The sequence below is a fragment of the Ovis canadensis genome, chromosome 4, assembly GCF_042477335.2.
Source record: "Ovis canadensis isolate MfBH-ARS-UI-01 breed Bighorn chromosome 4, ARS-UI_OviCan_v2, whole genome shotgun sequence".
In the NCBI taxonomy this organism is placed as follows: domain Eukaryota; kingdom Metazoa; phylum Chordata; class Mammalia; order Artiodactyla; family Bovidae; genus Ovis; species Ovis canadensis.
The window spans coordinates 29,535,755-29,551,023 of NC_091248.1; the positions used below are offsets into that span (position 1 = coordinate 29,535,755).

At 40.3% G+C, this 15,269-nt stretch overlaps 1 protein-coding gene across 12 annotated transcripts in view; it reads right to left on the reverse strand.

The window, feature by feature from the left end:
• Positions 1 to 201: 201 nt before the first annotated feature.
• Positions 202 to 15,269, reverse strand: part of ASNS (asparagine synthetase (glutamine-hydrolyzing)) — a 151,353-nt gene continuing 136,285 nt past the window's right edge. For all 12 annotated transcript variants that reach the window (XM_069587489.1, XM_069587485.1, XM_069587492.1 and 9 more), the window contains 10 exons: positions 10,770 to 11,007; positions 7,314 to 7,499; positions 6,949 to 7,050; positions 5,927 to 6,054; positions 4,626 to 4,752; positions 3,257 to 3,363; positions 2,673 to 2,773; positions 1,269 to 1,350; positions 1,025 to 1,180; positions 202 to 510 (listed from right to left, as the gene is read on the reverse strand). In XM_069587489.1, coding sequence (XP_069443590.1) covers positions 301 to 510; positions 1,025 to 1,180; positions 1,269 to 1,350; positions 2,673 to 2,773; positions 3,257 to 3,363; positions 4,626 to 4,752; positions 5,927 to 6,054; positions 6,949 to 7,050; positions 7,314 to 7,499; positions 10,770 to 11,007 — 1,437 coding nt within the window. In that variant the 3' untranslated portion in view covers positions 202 to 300. The remainder of the gene's footprint in view (positions 511 to 1,024; positions 1,181 to 1,268; positions 1,351 to 2,672; positions 2,774 to 3,256; positions 3,364 to 4,625; positions 4,753 to 5,926; positions 6,055 to 6,948; positions 7,051 to 7,313; positions 7,500 to 10,769; positions 11,008 to 15,269) is intronic.

Here is a 15,269-nt window from a genome sequence, read left to right on the forward strand (position 1 = left end):
AGGCAAGGACCATAAGGATGCCCTGCTGGCATGAGACCCAGCAGTCCTCTACAGGAGAGGCTGTGTGAGGTCTCCCAGCCACCAGATGGTTTCCCTTCTCCGATCTCACTCTCTACCTTCCTGTGATACAGTAAAAGCTGTTCACTTTCTAGCTACCTCTGGTCACAGGGCTGTATGAATATAAATGATCATAGCAAAGTCTCGGATTTAAGACTTTTATTTTGCACTTCCTGCCCTCAAGACCCCTACCCTTCACAAGGAGAAGAAATGATTACTTTGACTCCAGGGCTCAGTGAGTGCCTAAGCTTTGGCAGCGGCCTTGTAATGGGTCAGAGTGCGGGCAGAAGGGTCCGTGGCGCTGGTCCACCTGGGCATCCAGTAATGGGGCAGCCAGTCGGCACGGCCCGGGTAGTGGTTTTCAAAGATCTGACGGTAGTAATAGCCTTCTTTTGTTTTGGGGGTGTTGATGGGAAATTTCTGGGCTGCGCTTGCCATTGCTGCATCATCAACCTGCAAGAGAATCAGGACAGGACAGAAGTGAAATGGCCTTATAAATGGCACAGAAATAGATGTACTTAATCTGGTTTCACAAAAACAAAAATCAAACAAAAAAAAGAAAAGACATCTCTGAATACTGAGAGACTCTTTTAACCCCTTAGAAACTGCTAAAATACCCTACTGTACATAGCTGCAGTGACCTTTCAGGAACATTCACACGCATAGTTCTCCAAAGTGGTGGCTCTAAGTGTTTGATTCTTTTGTGCGTAAGTCTGGCACCCAACAGGTGCCCCAAAATGTGTAAGATAAAAGTCAGAGGGGACCACTGAGTCTCCTCTCTGTATTCTAGATGCTACTTATAATCCTCATACTACTTAATTTTTACAGAATCCTTGAAATTTAAAAGAAGTATTATTTATAGGGAATCCCTCCTACAGTCACAAACATTTACATTAAATACAAAATGAACAGTGATTACAACTTTGCATCCAATTGTCTTATTCCATAAAATATACTTTTATGATACCTGATGTTCAATATAGTCCTGTAAAATCCTAAACCAGGAATTTTTAACTGAGGTTATTCCATCACTGAAGGCTTCTTTTGGTCGCCAGAGAATCTCTTTAGGTATCAGATTGGAGTCCTCAAATGTCTCTCTCAGGAGATGCTTTTCTATCCCATTCTGACATGAAAATGAAAGGAGTATCAGTAAAAGTTCTAAATATGACCAGTATCAACGGACAGTTTTTACCTTAAGTTGATTTACCCACCTTGGGAACTCTCATATCTGGTGGCAGAGACAAGTAGTAGGAAGAAAAGCGATGATCCAAGAAAGGGACTCTCAATTCAAGGCTTAAAAAGGAAAACGAAATCTAAATCAAAATGGATCTTTAGTGCCTGCCAGTTTTGATTCTGATTTAGTCTCCTAGGAATTCACCCAGCCTCTAAATGATGTTAAGATCATAAAGTCATTTTTACAGTCCTACATAACTGCCCTACACTAAATGCATGAGTACAAAAACCTTCACTCAAAATATGTATTATGTCGTCTAGGGAGTGAACAAACTACTGGAGAATAATTACTTTTACTTTCCCTTCTGTAATCTATGAAATATCTCAAAAAGCAGAAAAAGAATTATGAGTGATCTGAACATTAAGAATGGATTTTGCCTAGACTTTTCTGAGTCATAGTTTTTTCTAGGTGAGACTACCTATTATCCTATTAAAAACTGTGATGCCAATCTATGGCTATTATCTACCTGTCCTAACCAGGGTTCAAAAAACAGATGATGTGACCTCTGATGAAGAACACCATGGACCACTGATTTATACTGAATATGTTATTAATCAATTAGTAATAAAAACATCTGAATTCAGTTCATTCTCCAGCCTCCTATTATTTTCTAACCTAAGTGTGATTTGGTAGAAGCAACCAAAAGAGACTGTTTATCACATACAGTTGTTATTACTGTTTAGTCACTAAGTTGTGCCTGGCTCTTTTGCGACCTCATGGACCGTACTCAACCAAGCTCCTCTTTTCATGGGATTTCCCAGGCAAGAATGCTGGAGTAGTGGGTTGCCATTTCCTTCTCCAGGGGATCTTTCTGACCCGGGGATTGAACCTGACACTCCAGCATTGGGCAGGAGGATTCTTTACCACTGAGTCATCAGGGAAGCCCCATCACATACGGTTAAGAGTCTTTAAATGACCAGCTTTAAAAAGTGGTAACTTTCAATAATCAGAAATGATACCAAAGAAACCTATTTTATAAGCTTGATTAATCTCTTGCATCTTCACTTCCCTCTCCCCTACATGGTCCCCACAGCATCAAACAGACATGGCAAGCAAGCACTAAAGGCTTACTAAACTACATGAAGCTGTATAAGCTTTATTTCTCTTAAAAAGACCCCGAAGAGCTGCAAGTGCCTTTCCTCTCAGCTGCCCAGAAGTGGGCAGAATGTTATGTTTTCAAGACAGAAACTCCACCTGAAACCACCTATCCATGTACTCTCAGCCTGACAACACCGCTCTGATTCAGTTTACCGCTTCTGCACTACGAGACAAGCTTCATCTTTTCTATAAAAGGCATACTTCACAGCATATACTAAATGAAAAGAAAGGCTTTTGTTTTTTGAGGTTATTTTTATAATCACTTCCTAAAATATCAAGATACCCATGGGCAGCAGTAGTTCGATCTGCTCGGAGAACATCAAACAAGTAGAGTTCCCTTAGAAGCCGCTCACTCTCCTCCTCAGCTTTCTCCGGGGAAGGAGCCTGTTTACAAACAGAGCTGAAGTTAAAAATACACCCTTCAAGCTTTGCTTTTGGTACATGAAATTTCTTATTTCGTATTCTTGCACACAACTCCAACTCTAAAGGTGAGTAAGACAAAAAGACCAAAGCTTAGGGAAGAAAGTAAATGCTTTATGAAGTGTGCCTTCCCTGGCTCCAAGACTGCTAGAACCAACAGATAAAATGACAGGTTCACGTTGTCCAAAGCCCGTAAGACAACAGGGGACTAAGAAATACCAGAAATGGGATTCTTATGTTAACTAGTTTTTAAAAGATGGGCATTATCTGACACAATTAAGACTTCTTTCTCACCCAAACAAATACAGACAGTATCAGATTTTCTCAAATGCCTCACAAAATACTCCAAGTGTTACTGTTATATCAAAAAAAGACAAGAGAAAGTGGTCAAATAATTCATACTTTTCTTCCCCTAGGACCAATATCCTTCCATTTGAGAATGCGTACCTTGTGAAAATATATATAACCCTGCGTAAGTTCATCTGAACCTTCTCCAGAGAAGATCACCACGCTATCTGTGTTCTTCCGAATGTACTTAGAAATTAAGTACATACCTTAAACAAGAGACAGAAATTATTGTTAATGTCCACATAACCCTCTACCAAAAATGCCGAAAATGGCGGCAAGCTTTGCTATTAGTTTAGACTCTGTTATTGTGAAGTAGTTTGCAAAATAATGACCTTTTATCTACAGTGCAACCCACTTATATGTACTTAATCTAAAAGTTGTACTGCTGTGATAACATAGCCCTTTCATAATTTTATATATAGGTTTTTAAATATTCCTGCTTTCAGACCAAGAATGTCTATCTGAAAATTTTGCTAAACAATGTTAAAAACGCTAAAAAAATTCTGCTGAACAATGACTCAAATGTCTTAAATTTGATAACTCTCACACTAGTATCACTACATGAAAATAATACGTTGGGGTTTTGGTAGCCTAATTTTAATTTGGGGCTTCTTCCCTCATACTTACTCCCCATTCAGCATATTTCAAATACAGCAAAGCATGTTAAAAGATGCTGGTTGGTCCTGCTCCACAGCCCTGTAAACTAGTATTCGTTCTTGGGTTTTTTCATTATCACCTCCCTAGTGATACTTTTTAGATCTTTTCCCCTAATCTCCTTCACCAATGAAATATTAGTACCAGAAATACTGTATATCTAAGTACTTTGGAAAGCCAGAAACCACAGTCATACCGAAGATTTTTGCCCTTCAAGAAATCATTTTTGCTCCTTTGGGAGAGAAAGCACTCCAGTGATGTTACTGCAAAGTTTAAAGCATGAGAATCCAGACTCTAAACTTTGCAATGGAATCCTATTGGATTCTGAGTTCCTTAAAAGAGAGGTGTGTCAAAGCCAATAGCGTTTAGCAGCTCAGCAATATTTGGCCAGTCTGATTTGGAGTATAATTATGATCTCAGTATGTACCCACAGGGCAAAGCAAGTATTTATTCCTAGGCAATAATAGTTATTGATGGACTATTTACCAAAATATATCTAAAACGAGGATTCCTTACAGAAACTAGTTAGAACGTATAGTCCAAACAGGGGGAAAGAGGGTACAGAAAACTACGCATCTACGCTTTGAAGGAATATAAATAGTGATACCAAAATGTGGAAGTTTAACTATATATACTTAATTCTTCAGGAATTAAGAAATTCTTAAATGTTTTGTCTCCAACAACTGCTGACACAGGAATTTTACCTGAGTTCATTCATGAGTACTGTTCTTTAAACAACTGCTTGAAATAGTAGCTTTTAACCCTTACACTCTTTTCAGTGTTAAAATCTTTTGGGGATCATAAAATACCTTACCTACTGAAGCACGGACTGTTGTAATATCGTAAGTTTCCAAGGAAAATATGACTTCATCCAGGACCTGAATGCCTTCCTCAGAGTTAAAGAGGACTTCATGGTGTTCGCTCCCAATATGATTTGCCACCTGATTACATAAAGAAATATGCATATGCCTGGTTTTTAAAGAAAAGGACTAATCTTTCAAGAAAAAACTGGTTTTTTTCAGCCATTTCATACAGTATGTGGGATCTTAGGTCCCCGACCAGGGACCAAGCTCATGACCCTTGCTTTGGAAGCTCAGTCTTAACTACTAGACCACCAGGGAAGTTCCAGAAAAGGAAAACTCTCAAAAATGAAACAGTAGTTCATAACACATCATGAATTAACAATGGTGGAAAACAAGTAAGACAAACTGAGAGGAAATGATTTCACAGGCCACCACAGTAAGGGGAAATGATTCTCCAGGCCACTGCATACAAGCCCCATTAGTCTGGCTCCCCTGTGTCCCCCAGGGTCTGCCCTCCACTGACCACAAGAGGTAGACCTCCTGTCTGCCCTCTCTCTCCAAGACTTCACCCCAGCAAGCATGGCGTCCACTCCCCTCATGCTGATTTTATCTCCTTTTGGCCCTCTGCAATGCCTCAGTTTACATCTAGAATGCTACTTCTAAACTAAACGGCCCCTCCTCTCAGTTTTCTCTGGCTCTTGCGGGTTCATTCAGCATCAGTCAACTGGCTTTCACACCACTCTTGATCCTTCTCATCCACTCTATGGAAGTTCCAGAGGGGGAACAGGTGTGCCACGCACTGAATGTGTACAACGTTCTCTCTGCCCACAGTCCTAAATAGGATCTTATAAAGAAACTGAAAAGCAACAACAACAGCTAACACTCTAAGTACTTACTACACGCTAGGTTCTATCCCACACACTTTATATGAACTATGTAATTTTCACCTCAAAACTGTGCCACAGTAGATATGAGCACTCCCATTACATGAGTGTGGGACTGTGTACTAAAGTGAAGACTTGAAACCAACAATCAGGCTCCAAAGCCTTTAGCCTTAACCACTCTACTATGCCCTTATTCTTCAAAGGACAGGATTACCATCATTGGGTTTTATGAGGATTGTGTGGCCCACAGAAGATAAAAGTACCCAAAATACAGTGTACAGCACAAGTAATTTTCAATAGGTGTTTCATTCCATTTTAATATATTTAATTCAAAACAATTACCTAAGTCAATACAGCAGCAAAGTATAGAATCATCAATTATTAACAAGTCTGTCTTAACCACTTAACAGGAAGAGGCAGTGTCTTACCTTTCTAGCAGCTAGTAAATCGGGACTGTCTTCCATGCCAATTGCAAATGTCTGGAGAGGGTACTGTACTTGGGCCTCTTTTAGCTGCTTCAACAGAGTGGCAGCAACCAAACTGGAATCCAAGCCACCTGTGAGCAAGAAAGAAAGTGTGGTGGATATGGGCCTTACCTAAGAGGGGAGCAGAGATGATTTACATTCCTCCTAAGCACCAAGATTAGAGTTTTGCCTTTAAAATCCCCAAGTTTTATAAACTGAAAATCACCCTGAGTAAGAAAAATCTAACAGTTAACCTGTCATAATAGTAACTGTACTCAAACTGGTTAAAAGCCACTATGCCAAAGAACTGATGCTTTTGAACTGTGGTGCTGGAGAAGACTCTTGAGAGTCCCTTGGACAGGAAGGAAATCAAACTAGTCAATCCTAAAGGAAATTAACCCTGAATATTCATTGGAAGGACTGATGCTGAAGCTCCAATACTTTGGCCACCTGACGCGAAGAGCTGACTCATTGGAAAAGACCCTGATGCTGGGAAAGACTGAGGGCAAGAGGAGAAGAGGGTAACACAGAAGGAGATGGTTGGATGGCATCATGGACTCAATGGACATGAGTCTGAGCAAACTCCGGGAGATAGTGAAGGACAGGGGAAGCCTGGTGTGCTGCAGTCCATGGGGCTGCAAAGAGTTGGACACTACTTAGTGAGTGACTGAACACCAACAAAAAACACTACACATTCTAGGGCTTACATAAAGACTGTGGAGTAGGAGGACATGAACATTCTAAAACATGTTTACTAGCTCACTCATGCCAATACAATTATAGTATAACTTTATGTTGCTGTATTATTTTGAATATTGAAAGCAACTTACAGAAAACTTTTTCATCCTGTAATGGAGGAAAGGTTGAATCAATAGTAAGTATTTTAAGTAATAAGTATTTCATAGTCTAAGCCTCCAGGATAGTTATAAATCATTTAAATTACATATGCATAAAGTGTAATTAGATTTTTTTTAAGCTGACTTCACCTGATAAAAGGCAGCCAATCCTTCTGTCCGTCATCAAACGTTTCTTAACGGCATTGTCGAAAAGAATCCGGAGGTTGCTCTTCACAGTTTCTATCTCAAAACCTATTAACACATAAAGGAAATGAAACAGCTGCAGAAAGGTCTGGGCTGAATTATTTATTGAAACAGGTATGCAATCATCCACCTCTATCACGACGGCATTTGCTCAACAGTGAAGCAGGCCAAATTTCAGCGTGTCATCACCTTCAAGTTAAAAAGGAAACAGATTTGCAAACTGATGTCATTTCAGTGATGTGAGAGTACAGTTTTCCTGTACTCTCAGGGCGAGAGGTGGGGAGCAGGTGGATGGGCATCTGCTCTCTCACCTGGGAAGAGCTTCTCCACGCTGTCATACAGGGCGTGCAGAGGCTCGTCTCCACAGTGATGGTATTTCACCATTTCCACCGATGCTACTTTGCCATTTGGCTTTAAGTCCAAAACTTCATAATGTCCTGGCGAAAAAGGCTCCACTTTTAAAAAAGGAGTCATGGAGTGCTTCAAGTTAACAAGTCCTACAAAATCAAAAAGATAAATTTATTCAAATGAGGATAATACTTCATAGTAACTTTCATGTCTAAATTCCTCTTTATTTTCTCTTTTTAATACAAATACAACGTTCACTGCATAAGCAAAATAGGAAAAATATAATTACCTCAAACCCTACTAGACAGGTAATAGTGTACAGAGATATACAGAAAAATTACACTGGTTTCTAATAATTTAAGGCAATAAGAAAACCTCCAATGTTTAATTTCTTCTCCCTAGCTGGAATTCCTGATTTTAAAAAATCTATTTTCTTTACTAAGCAAAGAAAAGATACATTTATTAAACAAAAAGATGGACTTGCAATTTAATTTTACGATACCCTGGCAGTCATTTGTCATCCCTGAGTCATTTTTTTAAAAAAACAGCTATGGTTCTCCGTCCTTTAATAAGCAAAATGATCCACTGTGAAGGTGCTTTAAACTCAGATATCCCTTATGTAGTTATTACATACTGTGTGTGAGTTAAATGTTATAATTTAAAGTTTTACTGTAAATAGTAACAGCCTGTCTACACAGAATACTTATGATGTACAATTTGAGTTTGTTAACCCAGGAATCTACTGCGTAGTATGGAATTCAAACAGCAAATGAGATCCAGATCTTACCACCCACCAGGAAACCTCACGTGAGGCACACAGCCCCTGCGGAAGTTGAGGGCAATTACGATTTAAAGCACCAGGACCAAATGAGTTTTAGATAGTCTATTCTGGAAGCACTGAGAAAGGAAAACTGCTGTAGTACCCCAGATGAGACCTGTTGTTTAGAAAAGGGCAGTTAAAGATGTAAAAAAAAAATTACAAGTCAAGAAATTTCAGAGGGTAAACTGGATGTGAGACTATATTCCGTATCAAGGTTATCAGAGACAATGTGGAAGTAAGGACTCTATTTTTCCCTTGTGTTCTTTGCTGGGCTTCCCTAACAGCACTTTGGGTGAATAATGTATGTACTTGCTCTTTCTCGTATGATCACATCAAGTGAGAAAGAATTTAAACAATGAAGCAAAAAAGCAGACAAGGGGGTAGGTCACAGTTTAGCATGTCATTGCTGCCTAGCTAGGACATAAACAGTGACTGTCTTTCTCAACTTCATTGTCAAAAAATGATAAATATGATGTACAAGTATTTTCTTCCATTCTGTGGGTTGAGTTTTCACTATCCTGATGGTGTCCTCTCAAGTACAAGAATGTTTAATTTTGATGAAATCCAATTTATCTATTTTTCCCTTGTTGTTTGTGCTTTTGGTGTCATATCAAAGAAATCTTTGCAAAATCGAAGGTCATGAAGATTTACCCCTATGCTTTCTCCTGAGTTTTATAGTTTCAGTGCTTACTAAAGTTTTAGTTTTACTATAAAGTTTTAGTCGGAGAAGGCAATGGCACCCCACTCCAGTACTCCTGCCTGGATAATCCCATGGACGGAGGAGCATGGAAGGCTGCAGTCCATGGGGTTGCTGAGGGTCAGACACGACTGAGTGACTTCACTTTCACTTTTCACTTTCATGCACTGGAGAAGGAAATGGCAACCCACTCCAGTGTTCTTGCCTGGAGAATCCCAGGGATGGCGGAGCCTGGTGGGCTGCCATCTATGGGGTTGCACAGAGTCGGACACGACTGAAGTGACTTAGCAGTAGCAGTAAAGTTTTAGTGCTTACTTTAGTGATCAAATTTTAGAATTTGATCCACTTTGATTTTTATAAATGGTGTGAGGTAATGGTTTAACTGGTGTTTTTTTTTTTTGCATGTGTCAACTTGTCCCAACATCATTTGTTGAAAAGACTATTCTTTGTCCATCGAATGGTCCTGATACCCTAACTGACAATCAGTTGACTGCAGATGTATGGATGCACTTCTGGACTCTTAGCTCTATGATCTATATGTCTATCTTTCTGCTAGTACCATACTGTCCTGATTACCCTTGCTTTGTAGTACATTTTGAAGTCAGGAAGGGAGAGTCCTCCTACTTTATTCTTTATCAAGATTGCTTCAGTTATTCTGAATCCTTTGCAATTCCCTAAGGATTTCAGAGTCAGCTTGTCAATTTCTACAAAGTAATCACCTGGGATACTGACAGAGATCATGTTGAATGTGTAGATCCATTAGGGGAGTCTGTGCCAACTTAACAATGGTAAGTTTTCAATCCATGATCATGGGATGCTTTCCAATTTCTTTAGATCTTCTTTCAACAATGTTTTACAGTTTTCAGCATGCAGTTTTGTACTTCTGTTACATTTATTCCAAATATTTTATTCTTTTTAATGCTATTTATAAACATAGAGTAAATCATGTGATCACTCCTAGGTATATACCCAAGAAAAATGAAACCACACAAAAACTTGTACCCAAATATGTAGAGAAACATTATTCATAAAAGCCAATTGTCCATCAACTGACTAAAGGAGAAACAGTGGATGAACAGAATGTGGTATATCCAGGTAATGGAATATCTTCAGGTCATAAAACGTAAATGAAAAGAAGTAAGTACTGATAACATGTTACAACATAGACAAACCTTGGAAACATTATAGGACCACACAGGATATGACTCCATTGGTATGTAATGGCCAGAATAGGGAAATCCTCATAGAATGACTGGCGGTTGGCTGGGACTGGAGGTGGGGAAGGAGGAAGAAGACGGGGACAGGGAGTTTAATGCTTAATGACTATAAAGGGATGGGGAGTGACCGCTTAAGAGTACAAGGCTTAGTTTTGAGATGATAAGAAAACAAAATTCTAAATTGACTAGTGTTGGTTGCAGATATCTATGAACATACTAAAAACCACTGAACTGTACCCATCAAATGGATGAATTGTATGGCATGTAAATTATACCCCAAGAAAGCTGTTTAATAAAATGACTTTGTGGAACAGCCTGGCACGGTACCACAGTGCAGTAACTGCAGGACTGGCCAACCTTCCCGTCACCATGTGACACAGGGAAACTTGGAAACACACATGGGACCAAACCAGATGCAGAACCTATTAGCACAGCAAAACTTATATGACTTCACTACAGATCTGTCCTGTAAGGATCACAGAATTGTAAGTGCTAAAAAGGAGACTCCAGCTCTGCGGTTAAAAAAAAAAGGAGGCCTAGAAACTCCACGACTAACATAGTCACTTGTAAAAAATTGGGTTGCCCCATTTGTATATATGGATTGGATTAGATTTGTAAATATGGTCTAGAAGAAAACACGGAATCAGGACCATAATGAAAAACCACCGAAAAACTCTATCGTTACCTTTAGCTTCTGAACACACGGCCAAAAACCCATCTTCCGTCATGGCTTTAAACAAAGGTCGCACTCCGTAGGTATCTCTGCCCAAGAACACTTTCTTATTGGCAGTATCCAGCAAAATAAACGCAAATACTCCATCCAGCATACAAACTGTTTGTTCAATTCCTCCTTTGTCATAGAGATGAAGGATTATTTCACCATCCACTTTGGTCTGGTATTCAAATTCAAAATGGTGTTGCAACTTGAGGAAACAATAGCAAAATGAAAATGTTACAGAATCCTGTGCTTTCACTAATTTTTTTTTTTTATTGCAAAGTTGCTTCAGCATTTTTGTGCTCTATAATTTTGTGTACCTTAGTGATGTGATTTAAAAGAATCATGCCATTATCAAAATATAGCTTATTTGAACTCAGAATCAAATTGTAACATAAAGCTAAGCCCATGAGAACTTTAGGCGCATTCTGATAAATAGAAGACAAAGATACTGTACCTCTGTATTATATGGAGGGATGGAAATGGATATTATATAGACATCATATATGTAATACATGTGTAGTTGTTGTTGCTTAGTCTCTAAGTCACATCCAACTCTTCTGTGACCCCCTGGACTGTAGCCCGCCAGGCTCATCTGTCCATGGGATTTCCAAGGCAAGAATACTAGAGTGGGTTGCCATGCCCTTTTCCAGGGGATCTTCCTGTCCCAGAGATAAAAACCTACATCTCCTGCATTGGCAGGAGGATTCTTTATTGCTGAGCCACTGGGGAAACCCAATACATGTGTATTTACATAAGTAGGTAAGTTAAGTAAATAGACTGTCCAGGTGTCATGACACTAAAAATGTGTCCTCTGAAACACTTCCTATGAAAACAGAAAGCAATGGACGATTCCATCACGATGATGGAGACAAATAGTCCAAAACAAAGTTGCTGGCCCTAGGGAGGTCTATGGCATCCCATTCTTCCACATTAGGCATTAAAGCTACTTCTCAGGGACGGACGAAATGATGATGTTGAAGCTTTATTCATCCACCTCCTCCTGGGGAACAACAAAGATACCATCATACCCACCACACGTAGAGAGGGTTTCATTAAATCAGGCCCAAACTCCTGTGGCTCTCCGTTACCACTGGTAAATCGTGAGGGTGCGAAGTTCTCAGTGTGTCCCTCTTTCTTTGTACTTACTCATATTTTTGGCTGATAATAGAGAAGAGGTTCACATAAACCCAATCAAATGGAAATGTTGGGTAGATTTGAACACTTAGAACATGTTTTTAAAATTTAAGAAGTCTCTATGCTTGTATGACCTGAAAAGCATGCTTCACAACAACACTCACTCTTTAATTTCTTAACCTTTTGCCTAAAAGCTTAGAACTGTCCAAAGATGGGCTCTGGCCACTTTCAGTGACCACGAAGTCACCTCTTGGTCGCCTCTCCCCGCTCTGAGAGACTGTGTGTGGTGATCTCTGTCACGAGGAGGCAGGGGTTGCAGAGGGTCTTCTGCTGGCCCTGCTGGGCTTATTAAGTACCTGCAGGATAAATAAGCCTACAACACTTGATGACTTTCAGCCAGCAACAGCTTCCAACCTACCCTCCACGACCACCCCATCACCACGGCTCTTTGGCCTAAAGTGCACAGGTAGTTTTTTGGTTCATGATTCACATGTACACTGCCCACTCTCTTGAAGCCCCCAATTCCCTGCCACCATCCAGCTATCACACTGTTGTTTGACGTGCTGGCTGCAGCTTTCTGAAGTGCTCCCCTCCACGAGAGGGCCTTCTCTCTGCCCAGCCTGCACTCATATTCTTCTCTCTGATGGGCCTCCATCCACTCCCAACACACTGCTGGCTATATTTTGCAGTAAATTTTATTTTTATCAAAAAAGGGGGACTTTGAAGCTTACGCTGAAGAATTTTTTACATAAGCCTAAAATCTCGGTTCTACTCTTTAGACAGATTTTAGCTGTTTGCATTGGATAACCTGAACGATGGGAAGAAGCAATGGGACTTCTCTGCTTCTGAAAATACAATGTACTTGGCTAATTTAGAAGAAAAAAATGTTTTCAAAATATTTAACTTTTTAACGTGTTCACAAAATACACAAAAGCAGCTATGTTGTTCAAGGAAAGCTAGGCATTTCCTATCTCATTTAAGGGGAAAGTCAGGCCACTACCGCTATGATACAACTTAGCATTCTTACATATATGGTACTAACTTGGCTTAGAAAGGAAGTTTTTTTTGTTGGTTTTCGTTTGTTTGTTTTGTTTTGTGGCCATACCTCTTGCATGTAGGATCTTAGTTCCTGGACCAGGGACCAAACCCACTCTGTGCAGTGGGAAGCACAGAGTCTTAAACACTGGACCACCAGGGACTTCCCAGAAAGGAAGTTTTAACTGCTTCCTCCCTCTATTCCCACTAGTTTCAAAGTCCATTTTTACCTTTCCTGTTCCATTTCTCTTCCAAGCTCCATGAAAATGATGTCTGGTGTATAGTAGGCCTTAATTAAGTACAAGAAAGAAAGTGAAAGTGAGAGTGAAGTCACTCAGTCGAGTCCGACTCTTTGCGACCCCATGAGCTGTAAGCTACCACGCTCCTCTGTCCATGGGATTTTCCAGGCAAGAGTACTGGAGTGGGTTGCCATTGCCTTCTCCAGAGGATCTTCCCAACCCAGGGACCTAACCCAGGTCTCCCACGTTGTAGGCAGACGCTTTACCATCTGAGCCACCAGGGAAGTCCAAATACAAGAAAGGAACTTGTTAAATAACTATCTGTGTGTGTGTTTGTACGTGTAGTGGGCAATAGCCCCTGTTGTGCTCAGCTTGTTCAGTTGTATCTGACTCTGTGCAACCCCATGGACTGCAGCCTGCCAGGATCCTCTGCCCATGGAATTTTCCAGGCAAGAATACTGGAGTTGGATGCCATTTCCTACTCCAGGAGATCTTCCCAACCCAATAATCAAACCCACATCTCTTGCGTCTCCTGCTTTGGCAGGCGGACTCTTTACCACTAGCGCCACCTGGGAAGCCTTGAATAATTGCAATGATTCTTCAAATGAGAAGCATTTTCCTTGAAGTATTCCTATAAGTGAACTAAGTGGACAACAAACAATGGCTAAAGCTGTTGTTTAGAGAGAAACATGACCGGAGGATAACTAAAATATAAATCCCTACTCACGAATGAGAGTCCATCCTCTAGGAAATCAATCCTGAATATTCACTGGAAGGACTGATGCTGAAGCTGAAACTCCAATACTTTGGCCACCTGATGCAAAGAACTGACTCATTTAAAAAGACCCTGATGCTGGAAAAGACTGAAGGTGAGAAGAGAAGGGGATGACAGAGGATGAGATGGTTGGATGGCATCACCAACTCAATGGACATGAGTCTGAGTAAACTCCAGGAGTTGGTGATGGATAGGGAGGCCTGGAATGCTGCAGTTCACGGGGTCGCAAAGAGTCAGCCATGCCTAAGCGACTGAACTGACTGACTCATGAATGACAGGAACGTATCACAAAGGCTCAAAAAGTACCGAGAAACATCACAACCAAATGTATAAACCCTGAATGAAATCTGAGTCAAACCAAAACACGGCTATAAATATCAATATATTCTTGGAACACCTGGTGAAATTTACTATGAACTAAATATTGGAGGGTATTATGGATTCTCGGGAGTTATATAATAGTATTGGTATAAAGTAGAAGAGTGTCCTTCTTAGGAGATGAATGCTTAAACATTTTAAAGTGCCACAGTCTTTGTTGGTGTTGATGTTTAGTCGCTCAGTCATGTCTGAGTCTTTTGTGACCCTAGTCCACCAGGTTCCTCTGTCCGTGGGGTATCCCAGAGAAGAATACTGGAGTGGGTTTGCCATTCCCTTCTCCAGGGGATCTTCCTGACCCAGGGATTGAGCATTAGCAGGCAGATTCTACACCACCTAGGTATACTGTAAAGTGATTAAGCCCAGAATTGAATGTCTGTGTAGTACAGACAGAGAGATGAAGCCAAAAAGGCAAAGCATTAGCAGTTATTCAATCCAGGTGCTCTATATTCTGTTATTTTCTATAAATGTGAAATTTTCAAAATTCACAGTTGGGGAGGCAAGCAACAAAAAATAACTTGCCAATTTTAGATCCAAAATTTTCTTATGAAACACTAGCCCCAAATAATTCCATATTGCAGTGCTCTTAGCAAATGTGGCTTCCTCGGGTCAGAATTTTCACACCCTCACCATTCTCATTCTAAGAGTACGCTTTCACCAGATTAAGTGCTTCCTTCTTGCACTCCACTGCATCTGGCCACCTGTCTGTCCCTTGGCTCTAATTAAGACAACTGCGCAACAGCACTTTAAGGGCAATCTGAAATGAAATGTTTTCTATTTTATGCTCTACAGTAAACAAGCCTTTTCCACATGCAAATTTCCAAGCCCAGGTGAAACAAAGCCAGCTATTTGGGAGCCATCATCTACTTCCTCTCCAGGAAGTGCAGAGGAGCTGGGAGGGTGGGTGAG